Source organism: Athene cunicularia (assembly GCF_003259725.1).
Source record: "Athene cunicularia isolate RWA chromosome 1 unlocalized genomic scaffold, athCun1 chr1_part1, whole genome shotgun sequence".
NCBI lineage: Eukaryota > Metazoa > Chordata > Aves > Strigiformes > Strigidae > Athene > Athene cunicularia.
Genome location: NW_020799091.1, coordinates 56,603,697 through 56,623,207, shown reverse-complemented (window position 1 = coordinate 56,623,207; position 19,511 = coordinate 56,603,697). Strand labels below are relative to the sequence as shown.

Genomic DNA, 19,511 nt, shown 5'->3' with positions numbered 1-19,511 from the left:
AGTGCAGCAGCGTTGCTGCTGTGTAGGTCATGAAAAGGTTGGTGCATAGTTTAAAACTTCCCATTCTGTTAATTTCTTAAAGAACAGTCGTTCATAGTCTGAGCACAAAAGCTCATGATTTAATGAGGAACAGAAACAAAATCTCTGATTGTTGGTGTTTCAAACTTCATTGGAGTCCTCTGGCAACCACAAGTTGATCCTCTGCAGCTTCAATACCCTTTAGCCCTCCATATAAGAGTACATGCTGAATAGAGGACAATGCTTGGTTGTTATGTTTATTTACCCTTACTACAAGCTGGGTTAACCTCTTCAAAACAGCTTTACTAAGCCCGTTAACCACACGGCCCACATGACCTGTAGCCGTATCCCTAATGTGATGTAAATCTGACTCGAGACCATATGCACAAGTTCTGCTGCATTGTGCCTCCGAAAACTACAAGTTTATTGCCATCCAACCCTTCCTGGGCTGGACGCTTCCAGGAGGAAACGCTCTCAATAGCGACTGCTTAAAAAAAGAGAAGAAAGTCAAGAGTCTTGTGTTGTCGAAGCAATATTTTTAATGGCTGTTGCGCATTTACAGAAGGGGGGGTGGACGGGACATGCGAAGCCCACACAGGATAATGATTTTCATCGCAATGATTTCAACTGGTGCGTAATTATTCAAGGCTTTGTCTTTTCGGACATCAGTTCTGCACTGGAGCGGGAAGAAGCGTAGATACAAATGGAAGCGACTGACCTGGTTTTCCTCTGCTCTATTAACAGAGTTCACAGTTTCCAATTTGCCTTTCTCCTTCAGTGAAGTCATAATCCCACGTTCGTAGTAATTACCATGATGTCACACAGTCGGTCATGTTACTTCATTGCAGGCTATGAGTAGTACATGGGCTGTGCAGGAGCGAGCAGTGGTTTGAGTTGGGAATAGTTTTAGTAATTAGCAATTCTGGCAAGCGAACTATGACAGATCTGCAAAATGGAAACGAATTTCTGCTTAAGCTTGACGTCTTTAATTTTTTTTTTTTTTTTCCCCCAAGTATTATAGTCATCTTTTAAAACAGCTACTGGGGCCCCATGGCGAGAGCTTCATTTACCAGCTCATTTTTTCTTGATGGCTGTGGCAAGCGTAACAATGTTCTGTGCCTGCTTCAGTAATGGCATGTCGATCATGCTCCCGTGGAAAGTAAACGCTCCCTGGAAAAGAGAGAATATAAACTTCCTGAGAGGACCTCTGGAAATGGTAGTTGGCTTGTCTTTTCTTTAACAACACATCCATTTGCCAAGAAACATCAGCTCCCCCAGGAATCCTGAATGAGTTTTAGGAGACAAACTAACCGAGACGGGGCAAATGTGTTTAAAGAAATGCGGTGGGCACTGAGCGCTCCAAAGAGGAGGCAAAAAGAGAGAGAAAAGAGAGGCCCAGTGTGCAGCTTGCCTGTTTCAGCTTCTCTAGCTGGCAAACATCGAGGGCCAAGAGCAGCCAGGCCGTGTGTGCCAGGTGGGGGGGGGGCTGGCGGACACCACCCCTTGGGGACAGCTCTGCTCCCCACAGCCAGCATCCCCCTCCAGCACCAGGGCTGTGCCACAGGGCAGGTGTGAAACTGTCTGTGGATGGAGGGCAAAGCCAGAAGTGTTTGTCAGAAAACAGCAATAGGAGTTTGGGGGGGTGGAGGGAAGTTTTCCTGACTTGGGAGTATGTTGAGGTTGCATTGCTGCACCTCTCCATCAGGTATTTGGTGCTAAAGATAGGCTGGGCTTCTGCTTAGAGCCAGGGGCTGGGATGAAAGCTGAAAAATCAAGTGGCTGGCACAATAATATTGTCCAAATCTGCTCTGGGGCCAAGGTAAAGCCCACCCGAGCACTGCATATAGGGCATTTCCCCAAGCAAATGCAGAACAAACCAGTGTGACTCAGCAGTGGCCACCTGAGAGCCACATTTCAGAAGTCACTTTGTATTTCTAGGAATTCTGTGTTGGTACCATGGTGACAGGTTTAAAATTATTAACTATGAATGGTAGTTAAATCTTAGAAGACACAGGTTTTAAATAGGGCCAAACCAGACTTGTTCCTTTGGATGCTTTAATTCACACATGTGTTTCTGAGGTAGGATTTTGAACATAAAACACTGTGCATCAAGACATGCCAAAGTTCCATAGACCAAAAAAAAAAAAAAAATCTTATTTGTAATTCTGACTGTACTTTGACACATTCTTGGAAAAAAACCCCAAATACAAAGATGCAATCCCTTCCCTGAAGAATTCAGCATTGAAGGCCTGGCCCCAGCGTTGCATAGGGTGTCTCTGTGAAGCACTGTGAGCCCTTTTAATGTCCTGCTGCAATCGATACGGGATCACAGGCTGGCCCTAGGTTTGCCAGTGAGCGAGGCCAGCCAAGAGCACGGTAAGAATGATAGCTGCATGTGTGTCTATGCACGCATAGTGAGGGAAACGCAGAGGAGAACAAGCCATTTATTGTTTTCTGGTTTTCATTTAAGGCTTGATAATCATTAAATAAAGGACTTTAGTAAGTAAAGTGAAAATATAACACATTTACAAAAATATTTAGGAAATGTGTTGCTCCAGTGACATATCTAGCTTGACTGAAGCAGTATTAATTAAATACTAAACCACATTCTAGAACAGTTAAGATGAAAATCCACCTTAAACAGTAACACAAATCAATACGGCTGCATGTAAGAACAGGCTGTATTAAATCAATTAAAAACCTAATAGTTAAAACTATTATTTTATTCAAAGCAGGATTTCCTCCTATAGCTTGCAGTATTTTAGGTGGGTTTGGAGAATAATGTGACTGACAGATACTCAAGGGTAGATGCTTCAAATTGAATTTTGTGTTTACAGAACAACCAGTCAACCCTACATTACCCCAACAACAACAACATTAATATTAATACTATTATTAGTAATAATACTACACCACTTTTACTCTTAGCTACATCTCAGCTATTTTTCACTTACACTTTTAAACCTGTACAGAAAATACAGCCTCAAGCTATTCCATTTATTAACTGTTGTGAAAATAAATTGGGAACTAAGTAAACATTTTATGACATAGGACTTCTTCAGAATAATCCAGGTCTACGCAGTGATCTCAAACTGCAAGGTACATTTTTTTTTACTGTAAGAAAAACGTGTTCTAATTGTGCCTATTTTTCTATAGGCATTCACTCAAATAATAGCTATTACTTAAAAGAGAAATTTGCATGTCGGAAGACAGTGATAAAGTAGAGATATGTTAAGGTCTGGAATCACCCTTTCTGGTTCTGTGAAATGGCTGACTGAGGAGCACAGTTATTCTAAGTACCTGCGATAGTTTGCAGAAAGAGATGGGCACCTAGGAATGGCAATTCTGATCTCTGGTGGTCCAAATCATGATCGGGATGGTCTTATCCCTTCAACTGACTGTATACGGGATGCTCTGAATTCAGGTACCTCTGCAGGTGCCTAAGTTGGAACATGATGAATCTGGGTCAGGCCATCTTTTTTAGAAAGCAGGAGTTAATTAAACAGCATGCCTGTGTCCTCTCTTCATTAAAATAACATGTTTAGAAAGGAAACCAGGATAATGGTATGTATAGACACATGAACATCGAAACACTTGATATCTGTTGTACGTTCTCTTCTTGTCAGCATGCAGCTGTAGTCTGGGTTGCTAGGAATTTGAATTCTTGAAGGAAAAAAATGAGTTTTTTCTAACAGCAAAGAGTAACATGAGGAAGTTGGCTTCTCTGCCTCTTCACTCTGAGGCTTATTTTCTCCCTGCTAATTTGCAGGGTTGAGCTAAAGTCCAGAAAAAGAAACCGATTTTAATGCCATTGAATATACTCTATTCACTGCCTCTCTTTCCACCCACAAGTTTCAACAGATAGGAAATACCAGTAATTACAGCTTTGTCCCCATGCTCTCTTTTCCAATTCTGCTAGATGAAATTTGCCTTTAGCATGCTTTTGATTTTCTCTCACATGCATATAAAGAAAACAGGACTTTCTATAAACACCATTTGCTTTGATAGCATTAATCTGGGGATTAATTTAGTCATAGATCTAAATTTTCTTTTTGGCTAATTTTCTCAGTAATCTCAGGTTTCCAGCCTGTACTTAAGACTTCCAGTAGTTCAGCTGTGGGACCAAGGGTCTTTTCTTAAGGGAGCTTGCAGTGGGAATGGGAACAACGGCGGGTGCATGGTGCAAGGCTGGGGTTTGCATCCATCATGTTCGATGGCTGTGGTTCTTGTTCGCCACGTGGCTGTATACATCAGTCAGTGGGAGCCTTTTCTGAAACCTGTAAAAGGACCCTGCCATCAGGTGAGTCAAACACGTCAGACCTGCCCTGGAAAGAGACAGGCCCTCCAGGTAAAGGCTGAGGAGCTGTGAGAAGGAGCAGCTGGGAGGCAGAGCCGCAGCTGGTGGGTACAGCCTTCGGGCGACAATGCACAGGTGCAAGCAACTCAGGTGGGATGGGAAGCGGGGTTCAGAGGATGTCTGCGGAACTCGCCGGACAGCCGGCTGGAAGCGCAGCCCTTCAGAGGTGGCTCTGTGGGCCAAAGGCACTGCTTCTGTTTTAAGCGATGCAGCACATGTTTTGCTGTCCTTATCTACTGCCATCCTTCCAGCAGCAACACAGTGAACGTGTTAAGAGAGAAGCCCTGTAAGAAATAGGGTGACTTTGGCACTGACTAGCTTGTAGGCTTTGGGAGTTGTAAGAGCTCTTTGGCTGGCCTACGCTGTACAGCTGAGAAGGCAGCACAACATAGCAGAGGGGTTTGGGGTTTGTCGGCTTGTCTTTGCACAACCTTTGGCTTCCCTCAGCCTGATCGCTGTATGGTTCTGTCAGGGCAGACTATCAGGGAGAAATCAAGGAAGAAAGGGAACAGTGTTTCTCATTTGGGTCATCATGCAGACTAGCTAAGGGTCCTTCCCAGCTGACTGACAAATGAGGAAAGACTCAAAGGTGTTTCCTTCTGGATAGCTCTGCTCTCACAGAGCATCAAGCTCTTCTTCTCTCTGCCTGGTTATTACAGCTGCCCACAGAGCCCACCATGTCATCATTTCCCCATCTCCATCTCTTGTATCAGACCACCTTCTCCAGGCTGAACCATGCAGGACCAGTGCTGTGCAGTTTGCTGCATCCCCCAGGAACCATGTAGTATTTGAATGCAATAAATTCACAATGACATTTAATGCCTTGTTAAAAGAGTAGTAACATTTTAAAAAATGTAACAGCTATTTATGCAAGATGCAGGCCATGTTGAGTAAGGTCTTAACAGCTCTACTTTGAATTTCAGTATGTCCTAAAGTGCTTTGAGAATGGAACAGAGAAGGCTTTTGGCAAATACAGAAAACAGCTGGAACGGAACTAAAATTACAGAAAGTTGCTAGGGTTTTTTTTGGGTGGTTTTTGTGGTTTTTTTTGGTGGTTTGTTTTTTTGTTGTTGTTTTGGTTAGGGTTTGGTTTTGTTTGTTTGTTTCTTCCAGAAGAGAACAGCAAAAAATTATAGTCTTGGAAAAAAGAGAATTGAGCATGATCAGCCCCAAGTGATAGAAAGATCCAGCCTACAGACAAGAGTAGTGATAAGGCAGAGTTGACAGAGAACAGTCATTTTCACAGGTCGGGAGCTGAAGATACAGACTCACGAAAAAGGGGAGCAAATCAAGTTGTGCAGGAGGAATAATTAATGCAATAAATTTCCAGGTGGCTGTGGAGAGACCGAAGAGATGTAGAACCAAACTTTGTAACACATCAGTTTGGCAGAGCTTATGCTTTTATCTTATGAACCTCCTTTTGGATAAAGGAAGCCACTATCAAAACCAACTCAGATCTGGCCATGTTCAACATGCCATTGAGGCCTCTTTGACAACTTAGAAGACAGCTCTGACCATGTGTTGTCATGAATCTTGGACATGGCTCTTGTCATATCTGTATGTCATCCTTAAAGATTTCCTTTACCTATAAGAAGTGACATGTATCAAGTTGCAGAAAGAGTCTCAGCGTTGGTCTGCTATTTACCACGGCCAAAAGATGAACATGTTAATGTGGTGTTTCCTGGAACATGAAGGTCTCCTCTTTTTCTGTGTGTGCAGCATCCAGGAAAATTTGTTCTGTGAAACTTTTGGGAGTAGCTAAGAGCTTGGTAAATCTATACAACCATCTCATAAACAGAGTATATGTATATATATTTTTAATGGCAAGAAGCATTTTACCTTTCTAGAAGTTAAACTGATGGGATTGATTCAGAGTCCATGATTTCTGTGTCATCTGGGGATCAGTATGTTCTGGTGGGACTGGGAAAAGGGAGGAAACGATACAACCAAGTCTCTTGCTTGAGTTTATAATGGGTGATAGAATTTTGTTGACTTTGACTACAACAAGCGATGGACAGGATCACAAGTGAGGTACCCTTCATGTTTTTCCAGAAGATCGGGGAAAATAAAGTTTCACACTTTTTCATCTGTCCTGAAATCTTTTTATATAATATACAATATTCTGTGGGGGTTTACTCCCACCATCTTTTGTTTCCTTATGTACCAATGGGTTAAGGAGAGAAACAAGCTGGCTAAAACGATCATATGATCAAAACATTTAAGGCACCTTGCGGTTGTGTGACACAGTTCTCTCTGAGCTGTGGATTAAAGTACATGAGTTAATTAAAGTAAAATAATAATTGCTCTGGGACATGTGGGACAGCAATCAGATGAGCTAGTCCCCTTTGGGGACAAGATGGAAGAATTAGATATACTCCTGCATCTGGGAATGCTTGTGGCTTTTTCCTCAGCATTTGTTCTGCCTGTGGTTATCTATCCACATCCACATATCTCTATCCACATCCATCCCAATGACTGCAATGAACTCACCAAGAGGGTTACTGAAGACCCTCAGTTTTTAGGTCACTGGAATCTATTAATCACCTGCACTGGTACGGAATGTGAGGACTGCATTTCTTAAGGCATAGCAAGTATATAAATTTCAAAGTACCAAAACAGTCCTGTTAAGTTCCAACAAAGTCTACTGGCTTCCTGTTTGGTGACAGATGGGACTCTACACACGAGCACTGGTTGTGAGAAGTCTGCGCTCTGTTCTGGGAACCACTATTGTTGTTATTAATTACCTTGATCGCTGGCAAGCTTTTGCAAATAAACTTTTGATTTGATGCCCTGTTCTACCAGATCTCATCATACAAGTAGCCAGCAACTTTAGCTCCCATGTGACAGTGGCCAGGACTTTCTTAAAGGTATTTTTAAAGATTATGTTAAGCTTGTGGCTTGTCTATGGTAGAAAGAAAAAAATAAATTGTCATGCGTCAGGTGAAAGAATATAGTAAATGGTGCTATATTCATTTGTTCTGTGTGTTAATGTATGGGCTGTCCTGGGCCACTATGTAGAGACAGTCAACTTCTTCAAAAGCAGTTTACTTTAGGAATCTGGTCGGGTGATTTGGATGGAAAGCTTGGAGGTGCCAGGGAATCCTGGTGAGTAGGTAAGGCTTTGGCATGGGGAAGACTGTGGGTACCTGGGTCAGTGGAAGAAAAGGGAAAGCAAGCCAAGGTCATGTTCTATGAAACTGCAATATGGACAAGAAAGTGCCTGCTGCTGAATTTTGAGTTAAGTATAGGTCTAAGACAGGGGTTATCTAATGCTTATGGAATTGCCAAAAAAAAAATCACTGCCACTGGTTAGGTGACTGTTGCTCAGAAGACAAGTGAACTCATGAGTGAGGGGAGGTCCTTTGATGTCACTCTGCTGTCACAGGGTTAGAAATACTGTCCTGCTGATGAAGATTTGGTTTTCTTCAATTACTTTTCTCAAGAGTTTAGCTTGCTATACTTTCCTTTGCAGACCATATCCCTGCAATGAGTGCGTGGCAGTTAGGTTATTAGCTTGTCCTACTTGTCTGCCTTCAGAGGAGATGTGCATCTACGACCTAGGGGAAATAGCCATAGGGGGAACCAGTGAGCCAATCACCCTTCTCTTCTCTATCCCCTTCATCATTAGATGTCATGAATCAAACAGAGCTCCTACACTGCTCTGATATTATGGGCCAGAGGCTGTGTGTGAATACAGCCATTTTCTAAATAAATAATTATGTAAGTCCCCTTCCAACCCCTGTGACCTGTATCAGCACTCATGGGCAGATGCCAGGCTAAATAGAAACAAGCAGAACAGGTGATGCCAGCTGGCCAGTGCAAACCTTGCATATCTCCCACAAGGGAAAATGGAGAACCCCTACAGACAAGCATCCTCAAGTCTATAGATGCAAGAAATTCTTCATCCACAGTTATCTGAGCAACAACAATTCTTTCCATGGTAATCCAGTGGCTTGCCCACTTCTGAAACCCACAGGTCTAATTATCACAGAATCACAGAATACCAGGTTGGAAGGGACCTCAAGGATCATCTGGTCCTATGACTTTTTGGAGAACACATAAACCCACTAAAATCTGCTTGGGTCTGAGAACATTAATCTCACACAATAATAACTGTTATAAGAAAATACAAGCGTTGTGTTCTGAAAGAAGGGCAGATTTGTTCTTCTGAGGAGGGAAGGAAGCAGGTGGATGGCAAAGGGTCCCCCTAAAAAGCATGGCATTCAGAAAGATAATTCCCCAGTGATTAGATGAAAACACACATTGTTTGAGTGAGGCCCTGCAGAAGAAATCTGGAAATCTTTGCTTTGGGGCTTAAAAAGAATGCTTGGATTTGCTTACAGGTAATTGACAAAAGAGAACAGAGTCCTGGTCACAGCAAATGGAGTTGGGTCTGTGCCTGGGGTAGGAGTGATTATCCTGACTATAAAGGAATGACTTTTCCTTGAAACAGAAGGTTGAAACCATATTTTGGGGAAGTCAAGAACAGGAAATAAGCAAACAGATGTGATGGTACTGAATGCAGGCTTTTTTTTTTTTTTTTATTTGCAATTTATATCCAAAGAGCCATCATAAGGAGCTGGGTCACGATTCCACCTTTTAGTGATGAACTTCCAAACGTTAGTGAGCTGCTAGGAGGTGTTCAATGATATCTGGGTCAACTGAACATGTTTTTCAGGCTATAACAAGATAATGCTTCACTCTCCTCTCTGCTCAGGCCTGTCCTGTTTCCAGATCAGGTTGACACACAACTATGGCCTTCTTTTAGCATCTTTGCAGTAGGTAGGAAATGCCCACATAACTAGTGTAGTCACCTATGACAAACTGAAAACTTCACACAAAGCAAGCTACATGAACAGAGCTTTTTGGGTTATATATTTTCGTATCCGCTCCTTTGAATCCTTTGACATTTGCCACTTTTCTGTAGCAACATTATGGGAGAAAAAGGCACTTATACACACAGTCTTTGGGGGAAATAAATGACCCATGAAGAAGTTTATCAAAAATGTCTTTTTGGTATGAGGAGATGCTCAGTGGATCTCTGTGATCTGTTGAAGGAAGTGATGAATTTTGCGAAGTATCAACACCAGCAATTTTCTGTAGCCATTTTGTTGATATGAAGAACATTTTGTTGATATGAAGAAAACATTAAATATCACTACCTTTTGTTTCTTTTCACCAGTGTAATCTTCCATCAAAGCAGAACCAGTGAGTTAGTTCAGAGAATAAATCAGTTTGTAATGCCAGAAGCAGGCCTGTTTATATAAGATAGGCTTCTACTTCTAGAAGCAGATGGAAGGACACAAAAGGTTGAGAAACAAAGAGCAACAACCACATGAAATAGAGATTAATTTTTACCTCAAATAACTCCCTAGCAGCAGTATCAGAACTCTGACAGAAAAAGCCCTTCTAAAGCTCAACAGGCAGGAAGGACTTTGTGATTCCCTAAGTTCACAGTTGGGCAGGAAAGATGAAGAACAAGGACCTACAAGGTCTTTCACTTCTCCACCTGACATTATTGTTCCCAGCACATGGAAAAGGGTCTTGCCCTGCTGTGTGAGCCAGACAAGCTGTTTTTCCCTCTTACAGACCCCCAAGCTGCCTGAAGCACCGGGGACAGCCATTTAGACTGGGATGGGCCCAGGGATCCTGCTTCATCCAGCTCCAGAAACTCCTTCAGGCCACCAAAGTCTCTACCTCTCACTGAGCAAACAATCTGTTTAAGATCCCTCAATGAAAGGCAGACATGAGGGTTTTTTACGCTGTCCTTACATTTTCTTTAGCTTTCTTCTCATTGTGGTTGTTGCCTTCCTGTGTGCTCCTCTGGAGCAGGAAAGAATAAAATTAAAGAAACAGAAGAGTCCTAGAAATCAGGAATACTCTTCACTGGTTTCCATCCTCTCTCTTATAAAGTACTGGGAATGGGAGAATACTAGAGAGCACACTTGCTGCTGCCAAGAAAATCTTTATTTTATAGTACAAAAGCAGCTTCCTGGACAAACATCCTATCCAACCATGCATTTTTTTCCCTAGTGAGCGTCATGGTTATTATATGGAAAAATGAAAAGTAACTGATATTAATACTTCAGTATCCTCAGATGCCCTTCATTAAGTAATTTAGAATTAACTTGAGGTTTATAGTCATGGAAGCTATTATGGTTAAATTAGGTTAATATTAGGTTAAATATAGACTAGAAAATTTAATCTAGAAGTAAACCACTACAGGACACACAAAAGGCATTTGATGCCAAAGGGGAAGGTAGCTGTAAAATATAACAGAGGTGAGAAAAGTAATAACAATGAAGCTCGTTCTGTCAATGAGAATGGAATCGATGGTATTTTTGTATTCTCCTATTTTTTTCTATTTTCAGATTCATTCTCTGAACAGCCATTTTTTACTGTGATTCTCCATTTCAACTTACAGAGTTTTTGCAGAGAGCTTCTCCAGGTCCCTGAAAAAGCCAGCTAGCACAGAAAGGAGTGAAGAGCCAGCAAGACTGCTGCTACTTAAATTAACTGAAACAATATTTTGGCTGTACAGGATTCTGAATTCCCTCAGTAAACCTTAAAAAGAGCCATCTGGTCAGAACATTACATCTCTGGTTAGATCCTGCTTTGGAAATTGAAACGAGGCTCGTGAGCGCTTCTTAATGCTTTTTAAAGAGGTATTTGGAAGCTGGGTAGTTGCCTCAGTGTGTAGCTTGGTGCAGGGCAGGCTTTGGCATGATAGTGGGCAGGTGTCTGCAGTGATGGGTGTCTCCCCACTCCATTCCCACAAAAAAGCATCATCTGCACTGGGAGCATGCTGGCATGGCACGGCTCTTCCAAAAGAAAGGGCACTCACCCTGTCTCACCAAGACCCCGCACACACCTCGTTGATCTGACAAGGACAGTGGGGTCATGCCTTGCTGAGGAGGAACCCTGAGGGGTGCCATCCCATGCCCTCTGCAGGGCCCGCATCTCCCAGGACAGCAGCTGCCTCCTCCAGGAGACACCTCCGGGTGGAAAGGCTATGGAGGGGCACAGCATCCGTCCTTCTGCTCCTGGCTTGTGGAGAAACTTCTCCCTGTGGGAAATGTCAAAGCGCCATCCGAGTCCCTCTCCCCTCACGTTTTGGACACAAGTCTTTAATGAGTGGAGGAAACAGATTAAGAGCCACTGAATGCCTGCTGGGGAGTGGTGGGGGGAGTGGAGTTGGCAAGAAAATGTTTTGTATGAGTTTCTGCCCTGCTTAGGAGCTTTTGCAGCCCCGCGTAGTAAAATCTGTCTCCTTCTCTCCCCACCTGGCATAACTCCCTCAGGACTGATTGCGCCAGTGTAGGAACCAGTATAGCACAAGCAATTAGCTAATACAGCCCCTTCTGCTCTATTGTAAAGGTTCAAAATTTGTCCCCAGATGGATCTTTCTAAGAGAAAAGCCTTCAACTGTGACACAAAACACATATCTAAAATATTTTCCAAATAAAAAAAATTGTATAGAGAAACTTTAAGTACTAATATTAACTCTTCTGATCTTTATTCATCAATTTTCACATTAAAATTTCACTTGGCCGCTTTTTGAAAAGATAAACAACATAAGAGTGGCCCATGCTTAAATCCCACCAGTGCTCCCCATCTTTGCATAGAGATGCACCTGAGCCTATACTTCTTAAGGCCGAAGCTCATAAAAGATGGCAATTTATCACAAATCCCTGAATCCCCCACTCTGCAGTGTGAGGAATATACACTGCCTAATGAACATAAACAGCAGCAAATGCCCTGCGTCCTCGGAGCGAGGGCTGACGGAGCTGCAGCCCAGCATGCACAGAGGTAGCCCATGCCACCAGCGTTGCCCTGGGATGGGATCCAGCTTAGCTGGTGACACCTCAAAGCTCTGCGTGCAGTCTGTTGTTCGGCACTCCCAGCTCCATGTAAAGCTCAGAGATATAATGCCCTGTAAAGTGTAATAAAATCCCTGTGGGTTGATGGGGTCCTGCACCACCCCATGCCAGAGGGATGCTCCAGCATATCCCTCCTAGGAGGCAGCCCAGAGGAGCCTGCCACCCCCAGGGCATGGTCCTGCTCTCCCAGCATCCATGAACTGGATTGGGACAGGATGGATCCCTCATGGCTGGGGCTGTGCACGGAGTGCCCTCCCGGGGGCCATGGTATTGCTGGAGGAGGGAGGGCAATGGGGAAAGACCTCCCCGGGTGGCGGTGGGAGCTGGATCCGGCCCAAGCACGAAGGCGCATCGTCTCTAAGATACAGTGGCTTGGGGTAGCTTTTCCTAAACAAAGAGCATTATAAGGGAGCCACTGCTGGAAATTTCCATTCCTTTGTTGAGTAGATGCTGTGTAAATAAATGCATTCCTAAGATTTTTCATAATCCTGGAAAGGTCCATAAAAGAAACTGTATAGTTTGTCAAATCGCTGGAGTTCATATATTTATATTATTCCTCAGCTGCTGGGAACATGATATACAATGGCACAGAATATAATGCAAAAAACATATGCTAAAGGTCTTCTTAGAAGTGCTCTGTGCATTCGTATGTGGCATGTACAGATTTTTCTTCTATTTTACCCCATGGGATCTAAAATATTCAACCTGTAATACAGCTTGGTTTTGCGAATTACTTACCTTGACTCTAGATAATCCTTACCTGACAGGTGACTTTGGTGACAGCATTTAGCTATTCCCTGGTTTTATGTGCAGGTGCTTTGAAAGCATTTATAAATTAGTACATGAGATAACTGTGTAAGCAACCGCTTAATTTACTCTTCTGCTTTTCTTTCTGAATGAATTTTATTCAAAAACCAGACAATTCAGGAAGATCCTGTTATGATAATGATACTGTGCATGATGTATTTACAAGCTGAATGGCTCAAAAATGCATTTGCAATGTCTTACTTTCTTGTCATATATAAACACTAACTACATCTAGAAGAGATTATATTCCTGTATCCAGTGTACTGGTAATGTAAATGCAGGAGTTACATAGTAAAGATTATTGTACCTTCATTGATAGAAGTTGTATCTTTCTCTCCAATAAGCTAGTAACTTCTCCCCCTAACTCAACCCCTTGGATTTAGTTTAATCTGGATCTATAAAATCACTTCCCTGTTTAATGCAGTACAAATACTTCGCAAATTTAGAACAGAAACTGTTCTAAAGAAATCTAAAGAAACTTTAGACTACCAGAACAATGTTTATTACCCTTTTAAAAATTTTTTGAACACACTCTGACATTTATTTATATTTAGACTTTCCCAACAGCTTACACCTGCTTTCTTTAGGATGGATTTTTAAATTTTGAAAATTATATACCCTGGTAATGCAATTCTACTGGAAAAATATTGAAATGATACATAAATAATTTTTTCTTTTTAAGTATTTTTCATTTTTAGATCTCAAGGTTCTAGACAAGAGAGCACTTAATAAATAGTTGTATAAAATACAAAATGTATTTTTTCAACATTTGTCTTCTAATTGTCCAAAATACAACATTATCATTTATTTCTTAGATATGTTATTTTTCAGTCAGATTAGAAATGCAAAAAACCCCCAACCCCACAACCAAAACAACCTAGAAGCCAGACCAAAACAACCCCTCAAACAGGACTATCTCTGTAAGGTAAGCCCAAATACTTTTGGCTAGCTGGTTAGCTCTCTAATTTCTTTCTGTTTGGACACTGCCAGAGCATCTCCCATTCTGCAGTGCTCACTCGAGATCCTAATTTTTCCTGAACTCAGTACTCGCATTTGGGGGCTACTATGTCAAAGCATTTCAGCCTCCAGGATGAAGTACCCTGGTTCAGCCTTCTCTCAAAGAAAGATTATTACGACAATTGTAGCTCTCAAATTGGAATAGATTATAGAAGCTTATTACTGTATTTTAATATAAAATATTGTTGACTAAGGGCAACAAACTTTAAACCCAGTTAATAACAAACTATGATCGCAGAGACTGCAGACCAGTAACTTATCTACCACACAAACAGCTGCACAAATCCCTCACATTTATTTTTTCCAGGCTTTCAACTTTGATTAATAACATAGCAAAACCATGCAAGTCTCAGCCATATTAACCACAGCTATATTTTTAGTCTTACTGACATGAACACTTCAATATAATAAAAGGAAAAGGAAAACAGAAGAGGTGTTTCATTAGGACATGAGGATTACTAAAACCACTGTGTGGAGTATTTGTCAGGAGGTGGTAGGGGAAGAGTTATTACTTACATTTTAGCGTGTTGCTAGGACGCGGAGCAAGAGGATCCCTCAGTGAGATATGTTTGCTTTGGAAAAAAATTAAGTAATCAGACCATCCAAGCTCTTCTTACTGACACATTTATAATACCAAACCGCAAACTTGTTTAAGAAGTTTGCAGCACTACATGGAAAACTATTTTTTCAATTTTGTTATGAAGCCTGGCAATACAACAGTGATACAAGATCCAGAAGCTCACATATTAACCTGTCAGTCCCTTTTTATTGATAAATGGCTACATGCAAAAATATATGAAGCATGCAACCTGGTTGGTTAAAAAATACCCCAAACCTTCAGCAAAACTGTTCTTGCAGCTGATTATAGAAGCTTACAATCTATTTAAAAAGGACTTCTTAAAAAAAAAATATTCCCCAAAATCCAAACAAAAAAACCCCACAGTGACTGATATAATCAAGAAACTGGGATTATGTCAGTAAAATAACAGCTTCAAAACAAATCCAAAGACCAGTGCTTGCCTAATACAGAATTCTTAAATATTAAACATGTTTGGCCTCATTATTTTGTAACAGTTAAATTTAGTCCAGTCTCCTCATCGATTGTTCATATGACAGGGGTGTTCCTTAGATTTCTGACACTAAATTCAGCTGAATGAATAGTAACATCATAAACATAAACAATATTTGGCTATGTCGTTTGACTTTTTTCTTTCTGCATGTACCTGCCTACACATTTGCACCAGCAGTATGTTTATAACGATGTCTTTTGTAAGAGAGCCAAGCTTTGTAGATCAGAATAATGGGTAAAACCAGTCATACATTTTCTATTTGTAAATTGTTTGCATGAAGACAGCTACATTTCAAAACTGAGGGAACAGAAGAAAGAGATACAGGCATACAGCATCCTAATAGCGACCCTGAAATAAATGCTCGGGACAGCACCCAAATATTGTAGTCATGGACATACTGAAAACACCCAGGTACCACAGAGGGGATGCGACAGCCTAGCAAAGAGAAGAGCAAACATCTTGTCACACTTTTACCCTGAGATGAAAGCATCATTTCTGCTTTGACCTTTTTAGCATTTCTAATGCACAACATCTGCAGTATGAGAAACACAGGAGAACAGGGAAGGCACATACACCAATCTATTTCTACCCACCAGAAAGCAAAGAAATGTACAGAAATATGGCACTGGAGAAAGTGAGACCCTATGCACAGTCTTATATATGAACTTCACAACCGATGAGATTTGTCTCCCACTTGAATGCCACACAAGCACACGCAAACCATTCCCGCTCATCTGTGCTCCCCATTCTGACATCGGGACTTTGCTTTTTAACTAGCCTGGGCTTGGCTGCAACTAAGATAAACATATTTAGCTGCAAGTTTTTTTTTCTTTCAAAAAGAGGCAAACTGGATTATAGCAAATAACCTTTAAGATAATTAACTGACAATGCCGCAACTAGCATAAAATCTTCCTTCAGGCGACCCCTAATTTAAGTATTACTGGCACAAAGTGGAGACAGATTGTGCATCACCACCGCAATATTTACATAGCAGAAACCCACAGAGCAGGAAACGTGAGACTCAATGATGCACTAAATTAGGAACAATCATATTCTAGTGTTAATTTGCTTTCTCCTCTATCCAAATTTCAGGTCCAGCAATCGGTACAAATGCACATAAAACATTCCCATTTTTAATGATTAAGAACCTCAATCTGCAAGCAGTTCTGCTCAAAAGTAAATTCACTCACTACTAGGGATATTTGCAGCATCAAGCCCCCAAAAGAGAAACAGGTTTACCAACACAGAGATTTTTTTGAAAACCAATACCTCCTAATCTGTATTTTTTTTTTTTTTTTCATAAATGATGTCTGTACAAGCAGCCTGAGGTGTCTGCCAGGCTACCTGCCTTTTGATTGCAAATATCTTCCTATGACAGTAACACTGTGATTCTGCGGCATAATGGAGAAGCGGTTTTAATTCACCAATGCTGTAGATACATGCAGGTACTCAAAAGGCTGGGTCATCAAAGAATTAAAGTTAAAAAGGGGGGAAAGAGAAAGATAGCTTGCCTATTTGTAAATGTATTGGGAAGTGACATATTTATATTAAATATACACTCTATAGTCTATCCAGACACAGATTTCAAGAGCACTACTCTCAGTTACAGCACACTTCATCAGAAAAATGCAAAGAACCATCACCAGTCTTTCTAAATTTTAAATATTATTCAAATTTGGTTTCCACTATGGCATATTAACGAAATATTTACCTTGCCTAATCGCTGATGTTCTTCAAAAGCAGAAATCAGTTCTTGTGCCCACTTTATTTTTTCAGGGCTCGGAGAGAACTGTTCCTGGACAACAGCAATTTGGTTGGGGTGAATCACCTGCTTACCTACAAAGAAGATTAATAACACCAGAATCATGCATCGACAAACAGATGTTCAAGCAAAATGTTCCAACCACTTGAGGCTCTCATATGCCTCGCAGACTTTCTTGCTCTTTAACTAATTATTTTACTTGGTTTCTTTTATTTTTTAAACTGGACAACAGGCAGATAGGCTTTTGCCAGATTTTTTTAAGAATAAAAATATTTTGAGCTATGCTTGCATTCAATATAATTTGAAAAAAACCACAACTCTTTCTCCTCCCTCCCCATTTCAATTCATACATCTTCTCTCAGTCATTCCAGGTGCAATTGTTTGTCCGGGGCAGTCAATAACACTTAAGTATAATGTATCTCTGAATTTAACTATGTAAATAACAGCTCCAGCCACTCTTAAAAAAGTTGTGTTAAAATGCATTCAGAAAATGAGATCTGAAGAAGATGGCAAGAAATTTGTAGGACTGAAAAGCTACCAGTCACCTAAGACTCATGCCCTAAATTTTCAGTGTTAGCTTAGCATCATAAAACCCTCAATGTTTAAATTCTTGTTGCAATAGTTAGCAGTTTCAGGTAGGCTGCAATATTTATTTAGTCACTGGTTTAATAAACAACTACTAGAGGTGCCCTGAAGTTTTATGAAGCACTTTTTTTTTTTTAATCCTTTCTTGTATAAATATATGTTAAAAAAATAAAAATAGATGTTGCCTTTTTTTTTACTAGAGATTTTCAAACGTGAATAGACAGCCACATAATCCATTTTAATCTGTTATTGTATTTAGCTACCTTAAAACAAATACATATCTAATTTATTTGACAGTTTTAAAAGTGTAACATTTGACATTATTAGTTCATTTCTAAGGAAATTTCACAGACCAGTGTGATTTCTGCACTTTGGTTTCATAGTGTTTTAATAAAGAGAGGCTACCGTAATTCCCAGCTTCCCGCGGAATAAATGATTCTCTCCTCTGTGCCAGATAACAAAACTAGTTAGGGGGATGAGCCTGATCCTGCAAACCTGCCACCAAGTGAGCAGCCTCCTCCACACAGAGGGTCCCACACCCGTGCCGTCCCACCACATGCTGCAGCCTCTCGCGGGAGCAAGATTTTTGCACGCAAGGAAAAGTTTGAAGCGTCAGGATTTAAGGGGGTTTCCTGCTCACAACGGGGTCTGCTCCCGTGTTCTTACTGACATTAAGCCAGCTGTACATTAGAAATCAGCCTGTCTCTTGGTCTAAGAAGTCTCATGCATGACTGCAGAGATACACCTATTTTAAATGAAATCACCGCTGAAAAAAAACCCTGGGATTACTTTTGTCAGACTGCCATGGGTCTGAGTGATAACCTGGAGTACAAACAAAATCTAGGGTTGCAGCAGCACAATCTACTTAATTTAATGAGCGAAGAATTAGTAATTTTTTTAGTGTTGCTACATTTCTCTGCTAAAAAGCCATAAGTAGGTCAGTTTTATTTTCTTTCCTATAAAACAACTTTTAGTTTATGCTCTTATGGGCATCCAAATATCAGTTTGAAATTTCAATGTCATAACTATTTAAAAAAGAAGATTACAAATACGTAAAAGCTTAAAATTCAGTAAGAACTACATTTTTAGAAAGAAATTGCATGGAAACAAATTTTTTCAACTAATGTGTTTTACATTACGTTTAATCAAAGTTTTTTTAGTCAATTTAATCAAATGTCACCGTTAATAAGATTTTGATGTTCCTTATTTGTAATGTAACAAATTCTCTCTAGCTAAACTACTGATTTTAAAATTGAAGGGGGTAGAAATAATTCCTGCAAATTCCTAAGGAGCTTAACTTTCTGGGAAAAATGTAGAATATATTTTAAATTAAAGTCAGTCTATAATTACAACAAAAATAAAAATATGTATATATGATTCTTTAAAGTGTAAATTATTTCTGTAAAAATATTTGCTTTTCATAAAGTTATCTGTAACGGTAAACTATAATTTTTATCATTAAAACACATCTGAACAATTTACAGATGATATAAAATAGCAATCAGTTGATTTTTGTCACAGATTATGTATCCAAATAACTGTATAATAGACATAATGCCATGCAGGAATGAACCAAATATTTTAAACAGAATTGTTGTTATTGACAAGTTACTGAGAGAGTACAAAATTGGAAGACATTAAAATTTATGACCATGAAATCCTTTTTACAGTACCACTTGATATATCATGCTTTAAATCAATACCTGTCAAGTCTTTTAGGTAACTGTATGATGGTGTCATTTTAGTCTTCTACAAAAGACTGCAAAAAGAGAGGAAACCTATAGTGTTTCATATTTATATCTGGCTTCTCAGCATGTAGCACAGGACTTTTTATAATGACTAAATCAGCTGTTAAAGCTTATGGCAAGATTTACTTAATTTTTTACATAAACAGTCCTAAAAATGATGTCCATTTATATAGGCAACACAATGACTTTAAGTCCACGGGTTCTGGTACTGGAAAACATCTTGCTGGGTGTGTATGCGTGAGTGTGTGCATATACCCCCCCCCCCCC

General features: G+C 40.4%; 1 protein-coding gene across 1 annotated transcript in view; it reads right to left on the bottom strand.

The window, feature by feature from the left end:
* Positions 1 to 539: 539 nt before the first annotated feature.
* The window catches only part of CLYBL (citrate lyase beta like), a 127,023-nt gene continuing 108,051 nt past the window's right edge, over positions 540 to 19,511 (bottom strand). Inside the window, exons 8-9 of the mRNA XM_026845675.1 lie at positions 16,861 to 16,985; positions 540 to 1,188 (exon numbers count right to left, since the gene is read on the bottom strand). Of these exons, the coding sequence (XP_026701476.1) occupies positions 1,093 to 1,188; positions 16,861 to 16,985 (221 nt within the window). The 3' untranslated portion in view covers positions 540 to 1,092. The remainder of the gene's footprint in view (positions 1,189 to 16,860; positions 16,986 to 19,511) is intronic.